Here is a 26,456-nt window from a genome sequence, read left to right on the forward strand (position 1 = left end):
ACCTTCATCTTGTTGAAACTCACATCCACACCTCTGTCCATATCAAACCCACAAACAAACAACAGTACCTTCACTTTGATAGCTGCCATCCTTTCCACATCAAACGCTCCCTTCCCTACAGCCTAGGTATTTGTGGCAAACGTATCTGCTCCAGTGACGAATCCCTCAACAATTACACCAATAACCTGACCAGTGCTTTCCTCTCCCGCGACTATCCTGCAGACCTTGTCCACAAACAGATTTCCCGAGCAATACATTCCTCCCCGTCCAACAACAATGTTCCTACCCCCAGACCACACAGAAGCATCCCCCTTGCCACCCAATATTATCCTGGCCTCGAAAACATCAACAAATTACTCCGCCAGGGATATGACTTTCTCAAGTCAACCCCTGAAATGAGATCATCCCTCGACAAAATTCTCCCCACACCACCCAGAGTTGCCTTTCGTCGCCTCCCTAACCTCCGTAACATCCTTGTTAAACCCTACAATATTCCCAGACTAACTTCTCTACCCAGCGGTTCCTACCCCTGTAACCGACCCCGCTGCAAAACCTGCCCCATGCATCCCCCCACAACCACCTACTCCAGCCCCGCTACTGGTCAAACATACACAATTCAAGGCAGGGCTACGTGTGAAAATACACATGTCATTTATCAACTGACATGCCTGCACTGCACAGCCTTTTACATCGGCATGACAACAACTAAACTGGCTGAGCGCATGAACGGACACAGACGAACTGTCCGCCTAGGAGATGCCCAATACCCAGTAGCGGAGCATACCATCCAGCATAATTCTAGGGACCTAGGAACCTGCTACACCGTATGTGCCATTTGGCTTCTCCCACCCAACACCAGTCCCTCTGAACTGCGGAGATGGGAACTTGCACTCCAACACATCCTTTCATCCCGCCATCCCCCTGGACTGAACCTACGTTAAACTACCTCACTCCCATTCACTCTTCAGTCTTCTCCTCTTTCCCTTTCCTCTTTAGCCATTCACGCATCTTTTCATCCTACATAGTTGTGTTTATCTTTATACTATATACCTCTTTACTTCTGTATGCATCCTCTTTGGTTTGAAGCTGGCACAGTACTTACAGTAGAATATCTTTGGCTTCCCTCTGACAACCATGCCTCCATCCTTGCTACCCTCCCATTTTCCTTTCCCTGTTGCTTCATAATCTGAGTTGTGAGTAACTGAATCTCCTTTCCCTTCTTCCCTTTCTTTCCCCTCTCTCCTCCCCGATGAAGGAACATTTGTTCCGAAAGCTAGGAATGTAAATTTTCAGTTCTGTTTTATGTGTATCTATCGGCTGTACTGAGCTAAGTACTGGCCAGCCCCTCTATCTCTTTGTTAGTATTTGTTTCACATCTTTATATGAGATTTTCCATTAATCATTTGGATAATTACAGTCCGTCAAGGCCTCAGAGAAACCATTGGTATATTTTGAGAGGGACTACTTGTCACTACAGATGCGGTGGCCATGTGTGGATAGGCTATATGGAAGGGACTTCTTGGTAAGGAATGGGTGGTTGGTCTACAAGAGCAGAGATTCTCTCAGAAGGGGCACCATAACCAGCCACAATGGGGCATCCAACTGTTGGGTTTATAGACTTTAGAAAGCATGTATAAGGTAGGAGTGTGGGGAGTGGTAGGGGCAAGGAGAGAGATGGAATCTGGGGAGGGGCTCTGGGATGGGCCTAAGGATTTGACACTGGAGATCCTGTTGGATTTCGGGAATGGGGTCACTGTGGCAAGGTTTGTAGGTTGATGTATCTGGCAACTGGCAGAGTCCTTTTGTCAGGTAATCCTTGTGATTCAAAACAACAGTGGTGTAGCCTCTGATTGCAGGTTGGATTAAAGCTCAGAATTAGTTTTTAGATGGTGGACTGCAGTTCTTCCTGTGGATGTAAGAATATGAGGTACTATCCAAAATCTGCCAAGGGGAGGTTACCATGAGAAAAAGATTGAATAATCAATGAAAGGATAACGTTCTACGAGTCAGGGTGTGGAATGTCAGAAGCTTGAACATGGTAGGGAAACTAGAAAATCCGAAAAGGGAAATGCAAAGGCTCAATCTAGATATAGTAGGGGTCAGTGAAGTGAAGTGGAAGGAAGACAAGGATTTCTGGTCAGATGAGTATCGGGTAATATCAACAGCAGCAGAAAATGGTATAACAGGTGTAGGATTCGTTATGAATAGGAAGGTAGGGCAGAGGGTGTGTTACTGTGGACAGTTCAGTGACCGGGTTGTTCTAATCAGAATCGACAGCAGACCAACACTGACAACGATAGTTCAGGTATACATGCCGACGTCACAAGCTGAAGATGAACAGATAGAGAAAGTGTGTGAGGATATTGAAAGGGTAATGCAGTATGTAAAGGGGGACGAAAATCTAATAGTCATGGGCGACTGGAATGCAGTTGTAGGGGAAGGAGTAGAAGAAAAGGTTACAGGAGAATATGGGCTTAGGGACAAGGAATGAAAGAGGAGAAAGACTAATTGAGTTCTGTAACAAGTTTCAGCTAGTAATAGCGAATACCCTGTTCAAGAATCACAAGAGGAGGAGGTATACTTGGAAAAGGCCGGGAGATATGGGAAGATTTCAATTAGATTACATCATGGTCAGACAGAGATTCCGAAATCAGATACTGGATTGTAAGGCGTACCCAGGAGCAGATATAGACTCAGATCACAATATAGTAGTGATGAAGAGTAGGCTGAAGTTCAAGACATTAGTCGGGAAGAATCAATACGCAAAGAAGTGGGATACGGAAGTACTAAGATATGACGAGATACGTTTGAAGTTCTCTAATGCTATAAATACAGCAATGAGGAATAGCGCAGTAGGCAGTACAATTGAAGAGGAATGGACATCTCTAAAAAGGGCCATCACAGAAGTTGGGAAGGAAAACATAGGTACAAAGAAGGTAGCTGCGAAGAAACCATGGGTAACAGAAGAAATACTTCAGTTGATTGATGAAAGGAGGAAGTACAAACGTGTTCCGGGAAAATCAGGAATACAGAAATACAAGTCGCTGTGGAATGAAATAAATAGGAAGTGCAGGGAAGCTAAGACGAAATGGCTGCAGGAAAAATGTGAAGACATCGAAAAAGATATGATTGTCGGAAGGACAGACTCAGCATACAGGAAAGTCAAAACAATCTTTGGTGACATTAAAAGCAACGGTGGTAGCATTAAGAGTGCAACGGGAATTCCACTGTTAAATGCAGAGGAGAGAGCAGATAGGTGGAAAGAATACATTGAAAGCCTCCATGAGGGTGAAGATTTTTCTGATGTGATAGAAGAAGAAACAGGAGTCGATTTAGAAGAGATAGGGGATCCAGTATTAGAATCAGAATTTAAAAGAGCTTTGGAGGACTTACGGTCAAATAAGGCAGAAGGGATGGATAACATTCCATCAGAATTTCTAAAATCATTGGGGGAAGTGGCAACAAAACAACTATTAACGTTAGTGTGTAGAATATATGAGTCTGGTGATATACCATCTGACTTTCGGAAAAGCATCAACCACACAATTCCGAAGATGGCAAGAGCTGACAAGTGTGAGAATTATCGCACAATCAGCTTAACAGCTCATGCATCGAAGCTGCTTACAAGAATAATATACAGAAGAATGGAAGAGAAAATTGAGAATGCGCTAGGTGACGATCAGTTTGGCTTTAGGAAAAGTAAAGGGACGAGAGAGGCAATTCTGACGTTACGGCTAATAATGGAAGCAAGGCTAAAGAAAAATCACGACACTTTCATAGGATTTGTCTAACTAGAAAAAGCGTTCGACAATGTAAAATGGTGCAAGCTGTTCGAGATTCTGGAAAAAGTAGGGGTAAGCTATAGGGAGAGATGGGTCATATACAATATGTACAACAACCAAGAGGGAATAATAAGAGTGGACGATCAAGAACGAAGTGCTCATATTAGGAAGGGTGTAAGACAAGGCTGTGGCCTTTCACCCCTACTCTTCAATCCGTACATCGAGGAAGCAATGATGGAAATAAAAGAAAGGTTCAGGAGTGGAATTAAAATACAAGGTGAAAGGATATCAATGATACGATTCGCTGATGACATTGCTATCCTGAGTGAAAGTGAAGAAGAATTAAATGATCTGCTGAACGGAATGAACAGTCTAATGAGTACACAGTATGGTTTGAGAGTAAATCGGAGAAAGACTAAGGTAATGAGAAGTAGTAGAAATGAGAACAGCGAGAAACTTAACATCAGGATTGATGGTCACGAAGTCAATGAAGTCAAGGAATTCTGCAACCTAGGCAGTAAAATAACCAATGATGGACGGAGCAAGGAGGACATCAAAAGCAGACTCGCTATGGCAAAAAAGGTATTTCTGGCCAAGAAAAGTCTACTAATATCAAATACTGGCCTTAATTTGAGGAAGAAATTTCTGAGGATGTACGTCTGGAGTACAGCATTGTATGGTAGTGAAACATGGACTGTGGGAAAACTGGAACAGAAGGGAATCGAAGCATTTGAGATGTGGTGCTATAGATGAATGTTGAAAATTAGGTGGACTGATAAGGTAAGGAATGAGGAGGTTCTATGCAGAATCGGAGAGGAAAGGAATATGTGGAAAACACTGATAAGGAGAAGGGACAGGATGATAGGACATCTGCTAAGACATGAGGGAATGACTTCCATGGTACTAGAGGGAGCTGTAGAGGGCAAAAAATGTAGAGGAAGACAGAGATTGGAATACGTCAAGCAAATAATTGAGGACGTAGGTTGCAAGTGCTACTCTGAGATGAAGAGGTTAGCACAGGAAAGGATTTTGTGGCGGGCCGCATCAAACCAGTCAGTACACTGATGACCAAAAAAAAATCCAAAATCTTCAGGACTGTTGAAAACCTTACTTTGGACTAATGATCACCGTCACCCTCAAAGTAGTTCCCATCCACATGTAAACACTGGTCCGAGCACTTCTGCCACTGGTCAAATATTTTATTGAAGTCCTATTCCTTGAGGGTGTTTATCAGTGCCAGCAATGCTTCTTGAATCCTCTCTAGAGTGTCAAACTGATGGCCTTTCAACTTGAGTTTTAGTCACAAGGTACCAAATCTGGTGAGTACGGTGGGTGGGGTACAACCGCCATGTTGTTTTTTGTCAAAAAGGTCCTGGTGAGCAAGGACGTGTGACAGGGCATGTTGACATGATGCAGTAGCCAGTTCCCTTGAAGCCAAAGTTTGGGCCATTGTTGAAGCATGTTTTCACAGAGCCATCACAAAATGTCACAGTAGTATGTGGAATTCACTGTTTGGTTGGTTGGGTTGAATTCTTTCTGCATAAATCCCATGGTATCTAGTGTCGTGTGGCTAACGGGCCTGCCAGTGTGAGCATCATGTTCAACGATGCCACTCCGCACACTGACTCATCAGATATGCAGCTCTTGCCACCTAGTGGTGAAAAGATCTACTACTCCTCCATTCCAGATGGCAGCACCAGTCCCGAAAATTTTGGATTCCACCTCGTAGTTTGCATGTTGAGGTATTTGGGGAATGATGGTGAGGAAAGGCAAGGCAAGACTCCAGTCTGACATACTGTTCCTGCATTGTTGCTTGGCTCGTTGAATCACCCCAAATGGTCTTATCATTGAATTACCCATCTTCGGCTGCCACTCTTCCTTCCACAATGACCTCCATCTGTTCAGATTCTGCGACTCCTTGGCGCTCACCAACATAGTCCTGCAAAACCATATTAATCAAGTCCCAACTTCCTTGTAATACCTTCTCTCCATCCATAAAATTCTACTGCTATGCAATCCCAAATTCTGGAACCCACAACACATTGAAACTCTTGTCCTCCAGGAAATAGAGCAACATGCACAATGCCACCTAAAAAAACTCTCCACCCTGCTCACTTCCTACTCCCACCTTTGTGAGCCACTGTCCACCACATGTACAACAACCTCAAAACCTCCCCAACGCTTTCTCATAGCTGGTGAACCCTGTCTCACTGACGTACTACATTTACTCCACCCTCCAAAACTCCCTACCACCACCACACAGAATCCAGAACCTAAACAGACATGAAGCACAGTCATGAACATTTCCTCCAAAAGCCTAAGCCCCAAAGAAATATCAGTCCTTTTCCAAAGGCCTCACTTTTTGTCCTACTCCCAAATTTAATCATGCAGAACTTGTTTAATACCTTCTCTCCATCTTCCAGTCCCTACAGTGGAAATACTTTTTCGCCACCAACCCTACCAATCAGACTCAACCAAAGACCAATAGTGCACCCTGCCTGACACAGTTCACTCCTCCATCCAACCATGAGCCAATCCCACTGCCCCAAAACCACCCCTGTTAATTTTCCAGAATTTCTTAACCTTGAATCTTGCCTCACCATCATTTGCCAAATCCCTCAACATGCAAACTAACCTGATGTCCACAGTCCACCACCAAAGAACTGATCTCAACCTTAGAACCCTACCTGCAAAAAAAGGCTCCACCACTGTTGTTTGGAACCACAAGGATTACCTGGCATAAGGACTCCACCACCTGTCAGATAAATCCACTTACAAACATAGCCACATTGACCCCATTCCAAAAATCCAGCAGCGTCTCCCATCTCTCCTCAAATCCTTAGGCATATCTCAGAACCTCTCCCTGGAGTTCATCTCTCTCCTCCCCTCTACCACTTCCCACACTCCTATCTTCTTAATGCTGCCTGAAGTCTATAAACTCAACCATCCAAGATGTCCCACTGTGACCAGTTACTGTGCCTCCAATGAGAGAATCTTTGCTCTCATAGACCAACACCTACAGCCTATTACCTGGAACCTACCTTCCTATATAAGAGATACCAACAATTTCTTCCACTGACTCTCCACAGTTCCTGTCCCTTTATCACACAGTGCCCTGCTCATCACCATTGATGACACCTCCCTCTATGCTATCACCCCTAATGCCAATGGCCCTACTGCTACTGAACACTATCTTTCCCAATGCCCAATGAATTCCAACCAGCAACCTCCTTCCTAATTCCCATGATCAACTGTATCCTCACCCACAATTACTTCTCCTTTGATGGCATTACCTATAAACAAATCCAGGTTAAGGCTATGGGCACCCACATGGCACCACCCTCTGCCAACCTATTCATGGGCCATCTAGAGGAATTCTTCCTAAACACTCAGAATCCTAAATCACTCACCTGGTTCAGATTCATTGATGACATCTTTGCAATCTGAATTGAAGGTAAGGACACCCTATCCACATTCCTCCAGAACATCAACAGCTTCTCCCCCATTCATTTCTGCTAGTGCTACTGAACCCAACAAGCCACCTTCCTAGATGTCGACCTCCACCTCAGAGATGGTTACATCGGTACTTCTGTCCATATTAAAACTACTAACCACCAGCAATACCTTCACTTCAACAGCTGCCACCCATTCCATTCCAAGAAGTCCTTTCCATATAGACTAACCAGCCATGGCTGTTGCATTTGCAGTGATAAGCAGTCCCTCTCAAAATATGCTGAGGGTCTTACAGAGGCCATCACAGACCATAATTATTCCCCAAACCTCATACAAACACAAATTTCTTGTGCCTTTTCTTTCCAGTCACCCACCACCTCCCAAAGTCTTACCTTCCAGCCACAGAAGGGCATTCCTCTCATAACTCAGTACCACTCAGGACTGGGGCAACTGAATTACATTCTCTGCCAGGGTTTTGGCAACCTCTCATCATGCCCTGAAATGAGAAATGTCCTGCCCACTATCCTTCCAACCCCTCCCACAGTGGTGTTCTGTGGTCGACCAAACCTACACAATGTATTCGTCCATCCCAACAAACCCCTGCTCCCAACCCCTTACCTCATGTCTCATATCCCTGTAATGGATCTAGATGAACGACCTGTCCCATACATCTCTCACTATCACCTACTCCAGTCTGGTCACAAATATCACCTATCCCATCAAAGGCAGGTCTACCTGTGAAACCAGTCATGTGATCTTCAAGCTAAGCTGCAACCACTGTGCTGCATTCTATGTGAGCATGACAACTAACAGACAGTCTGTCTGCATGAATGGCCACCGACAAACTGTGGCTAAGAAACAACTGGACCACCCTGTTGCTGAGCACGTCACACAACATGACATTCTTCATTTCAATGACTGCTTCATAGCCTGTGCCAACAACACCAGCTTTTCTGAATTGTGCAGGTGGGAACTCTTCCTGCAATGTATCCTATGTTCTCACAATCCTCCTGGCATTAGTCATTGTCAGTCATTGTCCTCACCCATCTATCCCCTTCTCTGTTCCCATTCCAGCGCAACACAGCCCTCTATTCCACCTATGCACCCAGTCTTTCTACTTCTCTCCTTTTCCAGTCACCCACCCCTCCCCTTGTTCCCCGCCGTACGTGTAACCTCTTGGCGGTGCATAGCTGCCCTACCATCTCTCCATCTCATCCCTGCATGCTCTACACTTGTCCCCTACCCCTACCCTGCTAACTCTCCCTATGCCCGCCCTTGGGCATGTGTGTGTGTGTGTGTGTGTGTGTGTGGCTGAAAGCTTATTTTGTGACAGTGTTTTTCTTGTGCCTAGCTGCGACTCGGCATCTCCGCTATATGGTGAGTAGCAACTATTCTTTTCATAATATTGTTACATTCCATCCTCTATTTTTCATTTTTTAAATACTAGGGTGCAACAATTTGTGACAACAGGACATGGAATAATCACATAGGCTCAATTTTAGGAAAAGAAGATGGCAAATTCCTGTTTATTGGTAGGATACTGAGAAGATGCAGCCAATCTGCAAATGAGATTGCTTACAAAACACTTGTGCATATCATCATAGAATATTGCTGAAGTGTGTAGTACCCAAACCGAATAGGACTGACAGGGTATAGCAGATGTGTTCAAAGAAAGGCAGCATAAACAGTTATAGGTTTATTTGACCAACTGGAGAGTGTGACAGAGGAGCTGAAAAAACGGAACTGGGTAATGCTTGAAGATAGATGTAAGCTATCCTGTGAAAGACTACTTACAAAGTTTCAACAGCAAACTTTAAGTATGAAATCTTGGAATATACTACAACTCCCTACACAGGGATTATGCATACAAGATCTGACTAATTAATGCACAGAAGTGTCTGAGCAATTATTCTTACCACAATCAATAGGTTTATGGAATGGAAATAGGTACTATTAACTTGCACACTGAGAAATACCCCCTCTTCTATGCCCTTCATAATGTTTAGCAGAGTATGAATGTCGATGGAGATGTAGTTTGTCAAATTGTAGGGACATAAAAATCTGATAGTATTTGCAGTGGTCTAAAGTCTGATGCAATGATATCAGTTTTGGTCTGTGAGTGTAATACCTACTAAAATTAAAATAATATACTTTAAGTGATAATATCTTATAAAATATAAAGTTAATATTGTAGTTGATATTACATAAATTACAAAATTTTTAATATAATAAAGTGCAAAGAAATTTTCAGTTACCAGCTCATTGCTTTTACCTTTCTCTTTCTCTTTGTCTTCCTTATCTGAGAAATACAGTCCGAGGTAAACCCAAACAACTCCTATTAAGGGGATAATCATCAGGAACAACGTACATATAGTTCTTGATACATCAGCTGCTGGAAATGTACGTTCTACATTGTCATAGGGTCGCAAAGGGTCTGTGAAAAATAAATAAGATGCATAAAATAAATTATTTGCAATATAAAAAAGAAACACAAGAAAGTCATTTAAAAATTGTGGTTATTTCATTTTTTATTTACCAGGTTCAGTGGGACCATACAAGCCGAAGTTATTTTGTCACAGAGTGAGTGTACATAGCTTATAGATTGAAACAATGGAAAATCCAGAGTGGAAGAATAATAATATTATGAAAAGGATAGTTGCTACTCACTACGTAGTGGAGATACTGAGTGGTGGATAGGCACAACAAAAAGGCTGTCACCAAAGCTTTTGGCCAAATAAGCCTTCATCAGAATTAGATAACACGCGCGCGTGCGCCCTCTCTCTCTCTCTCTCTCTCTCTCACACACACACACACACACACACACACACACACACACACACACACACACACATACACACTCATACAAACACAACTCACATACACATGACTGCAGTCTCTGGCCTTGGTAGCCGTCTGTGTCACGTAAGCTGTGCAGCGAGCTATGTTAATTTAAGTATTAACTGTATTTTTCTTACTTGTCACTTCTTCTTCTGTGTGTTTTTGCTTTTAAGAAGCTTTAATAGTCAAGTGCTAGTAATAGTGTTCCATAGATTTCGTGTTTGTTTTGAATACAGTCAGAGAGAGTCCCTTTAGTCAGCCATAGTGCCAGTAGCATCAGTGTCGTCGTAACCGCCATCTGTGTCACGTCTGCTGTGCAGCGAGCTACGTCTGAATTGCATTTTTCTTACTTGTCACTTCTTCTTCCGTGTGTTTTTGCTTTTAGGAAGCTTTAATTGTCAAGTGCTAGTAATAGTGTTACATAGATTTCATGTTTCTTTTGAATACAATCAGAGAGGGTTCCTTTAGTCAGCCATAGTGCCAGTAGTGCTAGTGTTTGTTTTGAATACAGTCCAGAGACAGGTAGTGCTATTTTCATTGTCTTCTACAAGAAGTGTCTAGTAACCACAGTTTATTCAACTTTAAGCTGCCTTTACTGAATTAGCAGTCTAGTTAAAACTTGATTAACTCTCTACACTAAATTGATTTCTTAGGATGGATAGGATGTGTGACTGCTGTGTACGGACGCAGGAGGAGCTGGCCACTGTTCGCGAACAGCTGAACGTGTTGATGGCCGCTGTCAGCTGTCTTCAGGCTGCTGCCTTGGAGTGCAACGGCAGTGGGGAGTCTGGTGCGTTGCATGGTACACCCCAGGTGTTACATGCTTTACCCACTGTCCCTGCTGTCGAGACATCTTCGTGGGTAACGGGCAGGGTTGGCCCACCCTCTCCTCAAGGGGAGTAGCGGCGTTCATGGCGCACAAGGCGGAGGGTCAATGTGGAGGCTGGCCAGGTGGCGTCGCCCGCTCTGCCTGTGAGTGGACATGTGGCCGCTCCTTCAGCAAGGTCCGAGCAAGCACACCGGGGGAGGGGTTTATTAGTGATTGGGAGCTCCAAGGTCCGAGCAAGCACACCGGGGGAGGGGTTTATTAGTGATTGGGAGCTCCAACGTTAGGCGGGTGATGGAGCCCCTTAGGGAAATAGCGGAAAGGTCGGGGAAGAAGGCCAGTGTTCACTCTGTCTGCTTGCTGGGGGGTCTCATCTGAGATGTGGAGGAGGCCCTGCTGGCGGCGATAGAGAGCACTGGGTGCTCCCAACTGCAAATTGTTACTCATGTTGGCACCAATGACTCCTGCTGTCTGGGTTCAGAGGTCATCCTCAGTTCATACAGGTGGTTGGCGGAGTTGGTAAAGGCAGAAAGCCTCGCTCACAGGGTGGAATCTGAGCTAACTATTTGTAGTATTGTTCCCAGAACCGTTTGTGGTCCTCTGGTTTGGAGCCGAGTGGAAGGCTTAAACCACAGGCTCAGACGATTCTGGGGAGATCTGGGGTGCAAATTTCTCAACCTCTGCTATCGCGTGGAGAAATGTAGGGTCCCCCTGAATAGATCAGGCATGCACTACACGCAGGAAGTGGCTACAAGGGTAGCGGAGTATGTGTGGAGTGCACATGTGGGTTTTTTAGGTTAGAGAATTCCCTCCCTAGGCCCGACAAGACGCCTCCTGAAACGTGGCAAGGTAGGAGTAGGCAGAATGCAACAGGGAATAACAATATTAATCTGCTAATAGTAAACTGCAGGAGCGTCTATAGAAAGGTCCCAGAACTGCTCTCATTAATAAATGGTCACAATGCCCACATGGTACTAGGGACAGAAAGTTGGCTGAAACCAGATGTAAACAGTAATGACATTCTAAATTCAGATTGGAATGTATACCACAGAGACAGGCTGAACAGTGAAGGGGTAGGCATGTTTATAGCGATAAGAAGTGCAATAGTATCGAAGGAAATTGACGGAGATCCGAAATGTGAAATAATTTGGGTGAAGGTCACAGTTAAAGCAGGCTCAGACATGGTAATTGGATGTCTCTATAGGCCCTCTGGCTCAGCAGCTGTTGTGGCTGAGCACCTGAAGGATAATTTGGAAAATATTTCAAGTAGATGTCCCCACCATGTTATAGTCCTGGGTGGAGATTTTAATTTGCCAGATATAGACTGGGAGACTCAAACGTTCATAATGGGTGGCAGGGACAAAGAATCCAGTGAAATTTTTTTTAAGTGCTTTGTCTGAAAACTACCTTGAGCCATTAAACAGAGAACCAACTTGTGGTGATAACATATTGGACCTTCTGGTGACAAACAGACCTGAACTATTTGAAACAGCGCAGAACAGGGAATCAGCAATCATAAAGCGGTTACTGCATCGATGATTTCAGCCGTAAATTGAAATATTAAAAAAGATAGGGAAATTTTTCTGTTTAGCAAAAGTGACAAAAAGCAGATTTCAGAGTACCTGATGGCTCAACACAAAAGTTTTGTCTCAAGTACAGATAGTGTTGAGGATCAGTGGACAAAGTTCAAAACCATCGTACAATATGTGATAGATATCGTAAGAGATGGAAAAGAGCCACTGTGGTACAACAACCGAGTTAGAAAACTGCTGCAGAAGCAAAGGGAACTTCACAGCAAACATAAACATAGCCAAAGCCTTGCAGACAAACAAAAATTGCACGAACTGAAATGTAGTGTGAGGAGGGCTATGCGAGAGGCGTTCAATGAATTCGAAAGTAAAGTTCTATGTACTGACTTGGCAGAAAATCCTAAGAAATTTTGGGCTTATGTCAAAGCGGTAGGTGGATCAAAGCAAAATGTCCAGACACTCTGTGACCAAAATGGTACTGAAACAGAGGATGACAGACTAAAGGCCAAAATACTAAATGTCTTTTTCCAAAGCTGTTTCACAGAAGAAGGCTGCACTGTAGTTCCTTCTCTAGATCGTTGCACAGATGACAAAATGGTAGATACCAAAATAGATGACAGAGGGATAGAGAAACAATTAAAATCGCTCAAAAGAGGAAAGGCCGCTGGACCTGATGGGATACCAGTTCGATTTTACACAGAGTATGCAAACGACCTTGCCCCCCTTGTTGCAGCGGCGTACTGTAGGTCTCTAGAAGAGCGTAGCATTCCAAAGGATTGGAAAAGGGCACAGGTCATCCGCGTTTTCAAGAAGGGACGTCAAACAGATGCGCAGAACTATAGATCTATATCTCTAACATCGATCAGTTGTAGAATTTTGGAACACGTACTATGTCCGAGTATAATGACTTTTCTGGAGACTAGAAATCTACTCTGTACGAATCAGCATGGGTTTCGAAAAAGACGATCGTGTGAAATCCAGCTTGCGCTATTCATCCACAAGACTCAGAGGGCCATAGACACGGGTTCCCAGGTAGATGCCGTGTTTCTTGACTTCCGCAAGGCGTTCGATACAGTTCCCCACAGTCGTTTAATGAACAAAGTAAGAGCATATGGACTATCAGACCAATTGTGTGATTGGATTGAAGAGTTCCTAGATAACAGAATGCAGCAAGTCATTCTCAATGGAGAGACGTCTTCCGAGGTAAGAGCGATTTCAGGTGTGCCACAGGGGAGTGTCGTAGGACTGTTGCTATTCACAATATACGGTACATAAATGACCTTGTGGATGACATCGGAAGTTCACTGAGCAGCAATAACATGCTTACATTTACACTATTCTGATTGAAAGAAAGACTTTAGGATTCTTGTAAGGGGGTAAGCTGACACAGCCATGACAAAAAAGGGTCTTGCATGTTTTACATCTGTTGCCAAAATGCCTGGAAGTGTTGCCACAGGCATTTTCTGTAAGCATTCCAGTCTTTTGCTGCATTGTCATACACAGAGAACAGAGGTGGATATGTTGCTGGCCTTGTCGCAGGTTGTGTCAGTGCAGTTGTTAAACTGGAAACAGCAACTGTCAGCACCTGCTGTTGCTTGAGAAGAGATATAAGCACTACTTCCATGGAAATTATACTCAAAGGACTAATGATTGAAGTGGGCATGTGGAGTTGAATCCCATCCTTCTTGCCAGTAAGCACTGTAATCAAAGAACACGGCACTGTTATTCATTGCTCACACAGTTCACACAAGTAAAAGACAAGATACAATAAAAGCAATGCACAAGTGGTCAGTGGAGACTGGCGCTCTGGCCTACATATTCATTAGTCCAACAGGAGGTGCAGCTGGCAGGCTGTGCACACAGCTGCTGTCTTATTAGCAGGCCAGATGGCCTCTACTGGCCAAATAAAACACAAACTTCACTTGTGAACTATGATATGGCACACACATACATTTGGTAGTTACAACACAAACGAAATGCTAATGTCAATTTAGGAAACAAAAATTCTTAGAATGGAGATTGGTGCTCTGCTGAACAGTGGCATAAATGTCAGTGTAGTAGCAATGAATTTGTACGAAGAACTATGTGCATTTTCAGTATGTGTGTTTGGAAAATCCAAAGTAGTTCGTAACAAAAGTAAATCAGTACATGACCGGGTGCTGATGAGGTTTATAATATAACAGGAAGAATATTTTACGTCAGTTACATGTTTGGACACAATAAATAAGTTTCTTTGAGAATTATATGATTATGTGGAAGGACGTTAATGAGAGAAAAATTATTTTTATAGGGTATGTGATATGAATAAATGATAGTGATGAACAGTTAAGTCTTACTATGATGTAGGGGTTGCAATTAATCCCCATGGATTTCTATGTGCTGATGCAGAAAATATCAGAGAAAGACGTAAATTGCAATGTATGACAGAAATTAGGGAGGATTTATGATTTGAATGAGTGTATAAAATATTTAGGCCAATGTACTGCAAAAATTTACAGCAATATTTTTATTGGATGCAGGAATATGAATCATTCTTTACAAAACCTCACCCTCTACAATTTGCAAAAAGGAATGTCATGGATACAGCCATCCACAAAACATTTTTCCCTGAGGGGGTAAGATTCAAGACTTGCCAGTTTCTGTGTAACTGATACAATGGGTGTGAAGCATGTTTCACCCAAGAATTAAGTTTGACAAGAAGTACACAAAACTTATTCTATTTCAAAACTTTGAAAGTTATCTTCTTAGTGTTTTTAAAGTGCACTAGTTTTCTCTAATACCTAAATGCTGTGCATTTCAATAGTATATTCAAAGTACATCTTTTTATGTTGGTCACATGAATATGGATACCACCTGTTTGATTCAACAGCCTTAAATTACATCCTCGTATGATTATATTCAGAATATCTGAGTTATGACATACAACCAGAAAATATCCACAAAAATATTTTTTCCGTACTTCTATAATGTTTGGTCGAAACTGAAAACTAAAAGTCTGAAAAGGGAAAACAAGTAGGAATTACTGAGAAAATCCTGTGGGGTACCAACAAAAATGTCACATTAACACACCTTGTAATGGAGAAACAGGAAACACAAGAAAGACTCATTTACCTCTAATGCAATTTACAACACTTTGTTTTCTTATAAAACTTCATGTCTGTTCACATTAATGGATGTTTTACATTAACTTAAAGATCTGTATTTTTAGTGTTCACAGGCATAGCTGAAGGTGGACAAAAGTGTTCTGAGAGCAGCACTTGTTAGACTGGTTATCTAAAGCATAGCCTGAGGTGAGTATTCTACTAAATGAATGTGGAAAACCTCCAAAAACGATCCTCTGATTGGCTGGTAAAATGAACTTCTTGCAGTCTGGGGCTGCACCGAGGTAATCCTTGTCTCTCCTGTTTGTCACATTATTGATCAGCATGCCAACTGGAATGCAGAATTTGTAGCACTGTGACTGCATATGGTGCAGCGTTGCACCCACAAACTTTGACTAGGTCCAAGCCCGGGAGAACACTTTTTTTTTTTTTAACCTTTAAATTTCACACAGTTGTCCCTCACTTCTTCACTTCTAGCACAGAAAGTGGTATTTTCTTTTTTTGACTGAAGTGTTGACATTAAGTGTAGATCTACACACCTACAATACATCATGGTTCTATTCTTCTGAGTGTACTATAATTGCTCTGTCATATAGAATTGAATGTGGAAGCAACAAACCATTAGGGATTTTCTTTTTCCACAGAGAAACGGTAAACTACTGTTGTAATTTCAACGTGTATCAGTAGGAGAGGATGCATGATTGGCATGTATACTGCTGCAGTATTATCATGTTGGGTATTAATAACAGATCCATGCTCCAGGGAGTTAGGCTGGCTCCTATCTGCAGCTCCCTAAGGGCTGAATGAAGAAGTGACAGAGGAAAGGTTGAAGACATTACACAATGAATTTTTATTCTGAAGTGGAGTGTGCACTGATATGAAACATCCTAGCAGATTTAAATTGTGTTTTGGATAGAGACTTGAACTTGGAATCTTTGTCTTTCAGGAGCAAGTGTTCTAGCTGCTGAGCTACTCAAGCAGTATGCGTGCCCAGCCCTCACAGCTTCACTTCTGCTGCTGTTTCATGGGAGGAGTTGTACCCAGATTGCAAGAGGGGCAAGTGTGTCCTCTTGCCTGCCGCCTCCCCCACCCTTCCCCCTTTCCCTTGTGGGCACCTATGATCACAGAACAAGATATAAAAAGAATGTTAAGAGATGGAATTATGAAGCATTATGAATGTTACGCTAACTAGCAACATGTGAATAGCTCAAATAATCGATGTGTTTGCATATTAACTGATGCTAGAGCAATTGGTTCAAAATGGCTCTGAGCACTATGGGACTCAACTGCTGTGGTTATCAGTCCCCTAGAACTTAGAACTACTTAAACCTAACTAACCTAAGGACATCACACACATCCATGCCCGAGGCAGGATTCGAACCTGCGACCGTAGCAGTCGCACGGTTCCGGACTGCGCGCCTAGAACCGCGAGACCACCGCGGCCGGCGCTAGAGCAATTGACAGAATGTTACTGCAACATCTAAAATTGAGACAAATTCTTTTTTCCTTCTTTTATTGTATATGATGAGCCTTTGTGGGAGCAGCACAAAAATGCAGATTTATAAAACATCAGATTGTGAAAAGGCAATGAATAGCACAGAGATGGCACCATATGAAATACTGTCTTGGTGGAAGTTGGACTGTTGGAAAGTATGTTAATCAATTGTATTAAATTTCCATTTAGCAGCAAAATGGATACATAGGGGAAAATGAAGTGACCACTGGGCACATGAGAGAATGTAACAAAAATGTTGAGAAATTAGCAAGGAGACAAAGGAGGAGGAAGAAGAAGAAGAAAAAGAAGAAGAAGAAGAAGAAAAAGAAGAAGAAGAAGCTGCAGATCTGATAACAATGATGTACTCAGAAACTTTAAGGAATGATGTTCATAGCAGAAACTATTAAATTCTTGAGTGTGAACTGAGGTGCACAATGTAATGTGCCTAAGGTATGCAAGATTGCGTCTATGGGTATTGGTGTATTCAGTTTATGATGTGGAATTCTCACTTTCATACACAAATCCTGACAAATAATTACAGACTTACTTTTGAAGTAGGGACTGCATAAATAATTAATTATGTCTGTGATCTTGGCACATCCACTAAAATCAACTACCAGTATTTTTTATTTTATTATTTGTCTTTTCCAATTGAGATACTGACTAATTATTTGAGTTTAAAAATTTAGTTTTATAAGTTCAAGTTAATTTAACAAGTGTAAAAAGGTCTTAAAAGGAACAAATATTATTTTGCATTGACTCAAATAAATCTTTGTGGTGTATTTCCTTTGGACTGTATTATCTTTGAATTGGTGTCAAAATCTTTCTGGCAGGCAATATTATTGGAAGTTAGTTCTGAGTACGATCTTATCAAGGGAGACAGTCAGCTGTTGTTGATTGGCCAAGGCGGTGAAGTTCTCTAGCATGTGAACATCCTGTACAAATGTAAGGTGGGAGGTGACATGAACAGACAATAGAGTGAATAAGCACAACAAAGTTATTCCAGCAGTTTAACTTGATAAAACATGTTCCAAATAAGTCCTTCAAAATTAAAAAATGAACTCATGGACTTTCTACAGATAATAGGTTGATCATGTACAAGTCAACATGAGGGCCTAGACATTAGTTGCATAAAAAATGTACATTTTCTGCTTTCAGAAAACTTTAAATTATATTGCAAAAATACTTGTGAATTATCTCAAGTAAGTTGCAATTACAGTTAACTCCCACATAACATTTAACTTCATGAAGAATGATAGTAGGCAATAACATTACAACAAGCAGTGATCTTCCCTATGCCCCATCAGTGATGAGAGGAAGGAAACATTGATGTGTGGTGCAATAAAAAGTGTTAGACACACTGTTTTGACAGAGGCTGAATGATCAAGTGTAGGTTTAATAATGGAAGTTAACATTCTCACATGATATACTGCGAACTATGGATGAAGGGCAACATGCAGATTCCATATTTATAGTTTCCAGAAAGCATTTGACACAGTGCACCACTGCAGGCTTTTAACAAAAGTACAAGCATATGGAATAACTTCACAGATATGTGAGTGGTTCAAAGACATCTTCAATAATAGAACCCAATATGTTGTCCTCGATGATGAATGCTCATCAGAGACAAGGGTACCATCAGGAGTGCCCCAGGGAAGTGTGATAGGACCGCCGTTGTTATCTATATACATAAATGGTTTGGCAGACATGGTGGGCAGCAATCTGTGGTCCTTTGCTGATCATGCTTTAGATTACGGTAACGTGTCAAAGTTGAGTGACTGTAGGAAGATACTAAATGACGTAGACAAAATTTCCAGTTGGTGTGATGAATGGCAGCTAATCCTAAATGTGGAAAAATGTAAGTTAATTCAGATGAGTAGGAAGATGAAACCTGTAATGTTCAGATCCAGTGTTACTAGTGTCCTGCTTGACACAGTCAAGTCATTTAAATATCTGGGTGTAATATTGCAAAGCGATACGAGATGGAATGAGCTTGTAACAGCTGTGGTAGGGAAGGTGAATGGTTGACTTCAGTTTCTTGGGAGAATTTTAGGAAAGAGTGGGTCACCTGTAAATGGGAATTTCTGGAGGGAAAGCAACATTCTTTTCAAGAAACACTTTAGAAAAAAATTTAGGGAACTGGCATTCGAAGCTGACTACCGAACAATTCCACTGCTGCCAACATACATTGCCCGTAAGTACCATGAAGATAAGATATGAGAAATTAGGACTTATATGGAGACAAATAGACAGTTATTTTCCCCCCACTCTATCTGTGAGTGAAACAGGAGAGGAAATGATAAGTAGTGGTACAGGGAATCCTCCACCACACACTGTGATTAATAGTATCCAAACACCCCCAAAAACATACATTTTTCATATTAGGTGCATTGTGCTGCCACCTACTGCCAGGTACTCCACATCAGCGGCCTCAGTAGTCATTAGACATCATCAGAGAGCAGAATGGGACACTCTACAGAACTCACAGACTTCGAACGTGGTCAGGTGATTGGATGTCACTTGCGTCATATGTCTATATGCAAGATTTCCACACTCCTAAACATCCCTAGGTTTCTGATGTGCTAGTGAAGTGGAAACACACAAAAGAGTACAGGCCGACCTCATCTGTTGACTGACAGAGACCGCTGACAGTTGAAGAAGGTCGTAATGTGCAATAGGCAGACATCTATCTGCACCGTCACACAGGAATTCCAACTGCTTCAGGACCACTGCAAGTACTATGAGAGTTAGGTGAGAGGTGAGAAAACTTTGATTTCATGGTCAAGCAGCTGCTCATAAGCCGCACATCACATTGATTAATGCCAAATGCCACCTCGCTTGGTGTAAAGAGCATAAACATTGGACAATTGAACAGTGGAAAAACGTTGTGTGGATTGCCAAATCACAGTATACAATGTGGTGATCCGATGGCGGGGTGTGGGTATGGCGAATGCCTGGTGAACATCATCTGCCAGCGTGTGTAGTGCCAACAGTAAAATTCGGAGTCAGTGGTGTTATAGTGCGGTCATATTTTTCAGGAGGGGATTGCACCCCTTGTTGTTTTGCATGGCAATATCACAGCACCGGCCTACATTGGTGTTTTAAGCACCTTCTTGCTTCCAACTGTTGAAGAGCAATTCAGGGATGGCAATTGCATCTTTCAACACCTGTTCGTAATGCACGGCCTGTGGCGGGGTGGTTACATGACAGTAACATCCCTGTAATGGACTGGCCTGCATAGAGTCCTCATCTGAATCCTACAGAATTTGTTAGAATGCTGACTTCACGCCAGGCCTCACTGACTGACATTGATACCTCTCCTCAGTGCAGCATTTGTGAAGAATGGGCTGCTATTCCCCAAGACCCAAGAAACCTTCCAGCGCCTGATTGAATGTATGTATGCTAGTGGAAGCTATCATCAAGGCTAAGGGTGGGCCAAAACCATATTGAAATCCAGCATTACCGATGGAGGGCACCACGAACTTGTAAGTCATTTTCAGCAAGGTGTCCGGATACTTTTGATCACATAGTGTATGTAGCTGTACAGGTACATGCCTCACATGTTGTCCAACAAACATTGTATGGCATGGGTCTGAAGTAGTATCTTACAATACAATCAGTAGCATACAATGTGACAATCAGGCACAGCAGTAGCAGAGGTTAAGTATCTGTTGATATTTCAGGATTCTTTCAGATGGTTAAGCTAAGTTGGTGGGTAAAAACCGCTCTTACCGGAACCTGACTTGTTCTCATAGTTGCAACATAAATACAATGTGTGTGTTTTTTAAAGTAAATACTGTATTGAAATAACAATAAAAAAGTAGACCTTTCTTAGCAATTTTATTTCCGCATGAGATCCTGAACTTTCATCTATTTTTCTTCATAGCTCCCATTGTAACTTACAGCCATCTACTGAATACCTTCCTCATACAGAAATATGTTGCCCGATTTTGACATCATCATCATCATCGTGGTGCTGACCACTCAGATGGTTCTTCAAATGCAGGAACACATGGTAGTCACTGGGTGCTACATTGGAGCTGTGTGGAGAGTGATAAAGTTGTTCACAGCCATATGTTCCAGTCGGCTCTTGAGTTTAATTGGCCATATGTGGACAGGCATTGTCATGAAGCAAAATGATCCCCTTACTCAATCTCATGCCTTTTGTTTCGGGTTGAATGATACAATTTTTTTAAGGACTCACAATAAGTCATAAAATTTATGTTGTCACCAAGGGACAAAAATCCACAAGCAACACCACCCTTCTGTCCCAAAAACTGTACACATGATATTCTGGGATGGAATTTTTTGCCTGAATATAACTTTCTTGAATAATATTGAATGCCACCATTCTGTGGATTGCTGCTTTGATTAAAGCGTATTGTAAGCCAACCGCATTTAATCACCTCTGACAATTTGGCTTCAAAACTTGTCATCTACCTCACAGTACCAGTCTAGGAACATCAAAGAGTGACTGAGCGCAATGTAGGGAGGCAGGTGTGTGTGTGTGTGTTTTTCCTACAAGCTTGAAAAAGGAAGTTTATTCCAAAAGCTAGCAAACCTCTGTGTCTTTTGTTTGTGTACCTATTGATGATGCAGTGCTTCTGCCTTTTGGTGAGTCATCTTCTTTATTTCTAAATAATTTGTAATAGCTAAACATTTGCTTTTGTGCATCTCAGTCAGCATTTTGGTACCCTGCATAAGCATAACTTTCAATAATTTAAAATTTCTGTAACAACTGCATAAAGTAAACTTCTTGACACTAGAGGAAACTCATTACATAATTTCAAAATCACAAAGCGTGTGTTCTTTCCCACTTTTTCATAAACTTTCTGCAAAAAATTGTCAGTAATGACTGAGGGTCACCTGCTTTATTCCTCATCATGCACATTCATATGGCCATCTTTAAAAGCTCTCCCCCATTTCTGTACCATCCCAACACTCACAATGTTTTCTCCATGCATTTCACTGATCTGATGATGAATTTCAACAACTTTCACACCTTTAGCACAAAGAAAATGAATAACAGCACATATTTCACAAATGGCAGGATTATCAGCCTGAGGAGGCATTTCAAACACTCACAAACAATAATGTGAACCTGCCATTTCACTCTCTAATGTTATCTGTGGCTTGCCAGCAGAGTGTGGTACACAGTGTGCATACATCAAATGCCGACCACAACACTACAGTGCTGGAATTTCAAAATGGTATTTACATTAAAGACATACTTAGCACATGTTAATGTAGATGTGTGTTTACCAACTGCACTTATTAAACAGTAAGCTGTAAAGGCAACTTGCTGACCTGTATCTCCTCAGGGTAGAAATGGAACCAGATTCTTAAAATGATTAGAGACACAGATTATATTTGAACCATGTACTGAATTGAAATGATAGTTACAGTTTCTGTAACCATATTGGAGGGAAATGTAATAGTGGGGGCTGGAAAGGTATTTTAGAATAGGATAAAACATTACTGAGAATATCTGGAATGGCATTTTTGACAAGGTTATTAAAATGTTCATTGCGTCTTTTGTGTAGCATGCTTGGGACTGGCACAGTGGCGGCAACAAACCACATGGGAGGGGCAACGGAGAATGCATTGAGTAACTGAGAAGACACTCAGATGAGATCAAGTCAACTGATATTACCTGGTAACAGTTATCATATTGTGCTCCTGATTTAGAATCAAACAACGGAAAATCCAGGATGGAATTGTGACAGTGTTATGAAAGTGATAGATTGCTACTCATCATATAGGGAGATGTGGAGTTGGAGACAGGCACAATAAAAAGACTATCTAACTAGTAAGCTCTTGGCCAGAAGTCCTTCTTCTGAATCAGACAACATACACATCAATGTGGCCACCTTTAACGCACGCACACATTCACACGGTCTCAGCTCACACACAATGACCACTATCTCTGACTGTTGAGGCCAGACTGTTTAGTAGTCTTTTTTGTGCCTGTCTGTGACTCAGCATCTCCACTATATGATAAGTAGCAATCAATTCAGAACAACTGATTAGTTTGCATGTACCTTTGCAACTGGGACTCCAGCCCAGTGTATGGTACAGCCTCTCTCTACCTCTCATTAGTGGAATTCTTATTCTTGTTTGCAGTTTTTGTGGTAGAACCTCATATCATCAAAAATTTGATAAAAATTCATATACTGGTATTAATTTATTTCACAAAAAATGGATACAGGAAATATGGTTAACTTACCTATTACTGTGTAGGTAACATTTTGTTGGTTACAGTACCCATCATTAATGGGATTGTTACTCTTCTGTCTCATGACCTAAAATAAATATAGAAACATGAAGTAGTTTTCATTAAATGGTTTATTGCAGATGAGAAACTGATGTAACAGTAAACACACACATCGAGAAACCTAAATGCACTCACCTGAGACAGTACCTACACAGATGAGACAGCTGACTTTCATGATTTTTGTTTATGATCAGTTTTTTAGAATTTCCATTATTGTTACATAAAATAAAAAAAAGTTGTTTATGACTAGCAAGGTAAATATTAACATTAACTGTGGGAACTGGTACAGATGAGGCCATATAAAAAGTAGCAGTTACCTAACAATACATCTGTGAGATTCTGTCTCTGTGCCTGATTAAGGAAGAATAAACTGATTGAATATGGTCAATGGACAGTAAATCACCAATACCTGAAGGAGTCCTTATGACTTTTCTTCAGATTAATGCATACAGAGCACAAAAACTTGACAACCGATTTTGAAATTGGTGATAGTATCTACATCTACACCCATACCCAGCAAACAACTATGCCTCAGGCATCTCCTTAACATAAATTCAAATTTCCGTGGCTTTGTCACTTAATTCAGAAGTTCTGGCTGAATGAAATTGCTTACAACAATTCCAAAATATGGAAAAAGAAATTAAGTGGTGCACATAATATAAAGATAGTATTCCTGTAGCTCTCAGCTCCATAGTCCTGAACTGGCAGAAATCATAAAACTACAGGTAAATATGAGTGCAAGGTTAAAGTTTCTAGGCCTGACAAAGAGAAGGCACATAAATTAAACTTTGATTTTGTTATGTTAGAAAAAACTAGTACACAAAGTACCCTCTGCCACATAGCTGAAGATGGTTTGCAAAGAATAGATGTTGATGTAGATGTAGAGGATGAGAAGAACTGCTGGCTAGTACTCACCTTGAGTGGTAAAATTTTCTAGTACTACCAACAGAAATATCTAATGGTAAAAGAGACATATTACCTAGCATTTGGAGTTCATAGTTTCTTCATTGGGGAGGATAGAGGGATATTTTGGGAAGGTTATTTTTAATCTGCAGAGCACATGGACCCCAGGATGAGAAGACAACATGACAATGGGACAAGTTTTGGGACATGATTGACTATTGTCTGTATTTTTGTTGTCCATTCGGTGGAAAGCGCATCAGACATTTGTGGAAATTAAAGGATTATTTTGATCCTGAAACAAGTGCCCCAATGTTGCTTATGCATACATTGGACCTTATCCTTACCACAGGTGAGTCTCTCATCCTAGTGTCTGAGTAACTTGCCCTTTCTTTTATACTGTCCCCAACATATTCCTCTCTCCTCCTCAATGAAGGAACTATGAGTTTTGAAAGCAAGGTAGCATGTCCATTTTACTTCTATTTGTTGTCTATTGGCAGTATGTTGTTGACAGTACTACACAGTTTGCCTTCTGAAGGAAAAGCACTGGCCAGCAGTTCTGTCTCACAATGTATTAAGCTATAGTTGCAGGATAGTTTTGAGTGAGAATTTCATCTAGTTGGCTACACAGCAATACCATGCTGTCATACAATTGGCTTGGACAGTTTATCCATTCTGCATCCATATTCCACAAACCACTGTGATGTGCATAGCAAAGAATACTTCCCATTGTACCATCTATTGGGTTTTTTTGCCATCCCATTTATGTATAGAGCACAGGAGGAGTAAGTGATTACATGCCTCTGTGTGCTGTACACAGCCTAATCTTGCCTTCACAATCTCTGCATGAGTTGTACGTAATACGTATAGTATATTCATAGCTTTCTAATTTGGTACCAGTTATTGAGACACTGTAAATAGGGTTTTGTGGGGTAGTGATATCCATCTTAAAGTACCTGCAACTTTAGGTTTCCAGAATTTCTGTGATGCTCTCCTGTGCATCTCTCTGTCACCATTCATGCTGCCCTTTACATACTTTAAAAAATGTCCTCGAGTCCTATCTGGTACAGAATGGTAATAGTAGAGTGGGTGTCAGATGTGTTTAGTGGGTAATCTCCCTTGTCTAGTTACTCCATTTTCCCAGTGTTCTACCAATGAATGAAAGTATGGCACCTGTTTTACCTACAGTTGAGTCTATATGATCATGCCACTTCGTATCCTCACAGACTGTTATCTACATCTACATCTATACTTTGCAAAGCACTGTGAAGTGCATGGCAGAGGGTATGCCCCATTGTACCAGTCATTAGAGTTTCTTCCTGTTCCATTCATATATGGAGCATGGGAAGAATGACTGTTTGAATGCCTCTGTGCATGCAGTAATTATTCTAATCTTATCGTCATGATCCCTGTGTGAGTGATACATAGGGGGTTGCAGTATATCCCTAGAGAAATAATTTAAAGCATGTTTTTGAAACTTTGTTAAGAGACTTTCTCAGGATAGTTTATGTCTGTCTTCAAGAGTCTGCTGTTTCAGTTCCTTCAGTATCCCTGTGACATTCTCCAATGGATTGAACAAACCTGTGACCATTTGTGCTGCCCTTCTCTGCATATGTTCAATATCCCACTGGTATGGGCCCCACATTCTTGAGCATGAATGGATCGTATGTATAATTTGTAAGCAATCTCCTCTGTAGACTGACTGCACTTACCCAGCATTCTACCAATAAGCCAAAGTCCACCATCTGCTTTATCCACGGCTGAACCTATGTGATCATTCCATTTCATATCCCTACAGTGTGTTACATCCAAGTATTTGCATGAGTTGGCCAATTTCAATGGTGTCTCATTGATATCATACTCATGGGAAGTTAGCATTTTGTGAAGTGCAAACTTTTACATTTCTGAAAATTTAGAGCAAGTTGCCAATCTCTGCACCAAGTACTTCATTATAGGCAACTGCATCATCAGCAAAAACCTGGTTTTACTATTAATATTGTCTGCAAGGTCATTAATATACAACATGAACAGCAAGGGTCCCAGCACACTTCCCTGGGGCACAACCAAAGTTACTACCACATCTGATGATGACTCTCCATCTAAGATAACATGCTCTGTCCTTCCTACCAAAAAGTCCTCAATCCAGTGACAAATTTCACTTGATACTCCATATTGTCATGTTTTTGCATTAAGTGTAGTTGTGGCACTGAGTCAAATGATTTTTGGAAATCAAGAAATACTGCGTCTAGCTGGTTGCC

The 26,456-nt window shown here is 41.5% G+C and overlaps 1 protein-coding gene across 1 annotated transcript in view; it reads right to left on the reverse strand.

The window, feature by feature from the left end:
- LOC124619804 overlaps positions 1–26,456 on the reverse strand; it is a 157,468-nt gene that overhangs the window by 58,220 nt on the left and 72,792 nt on the right. Inside the window, exons 6-7 of the mRNA XM_047146399.1 lie at positions 23,251–23,326; positions 9,508–9,669 (exon numbers count right to left, since the gene is read on the reverse strand). Of these exons, the coding sequence (XP_047002355.1) occupies positions 9,508–9,669; positions 23,251–23,326 (238 nt within the window). The remainder of the gene's footprint in view (positions 1–9,507; positions 9,670–23,250; positions 23,327–26,456) is intronic.

The sequence above is a fragment of the Schistocerca americana genome, chromosome 6 (assembly GCF_021461395.2).
Source record: "Schistocerca americana isolate TAMUIC-IGC-003095 chromosome 6, iqSchAmer2.1, whole genome shotgun sequence".
Classification (NCBI taxonomy): Eukaryota; Metazoa; Arthropoda; class Insecta; order Orthoptera; family Acrididae; genus Schistocerca; species Schistocerca americana.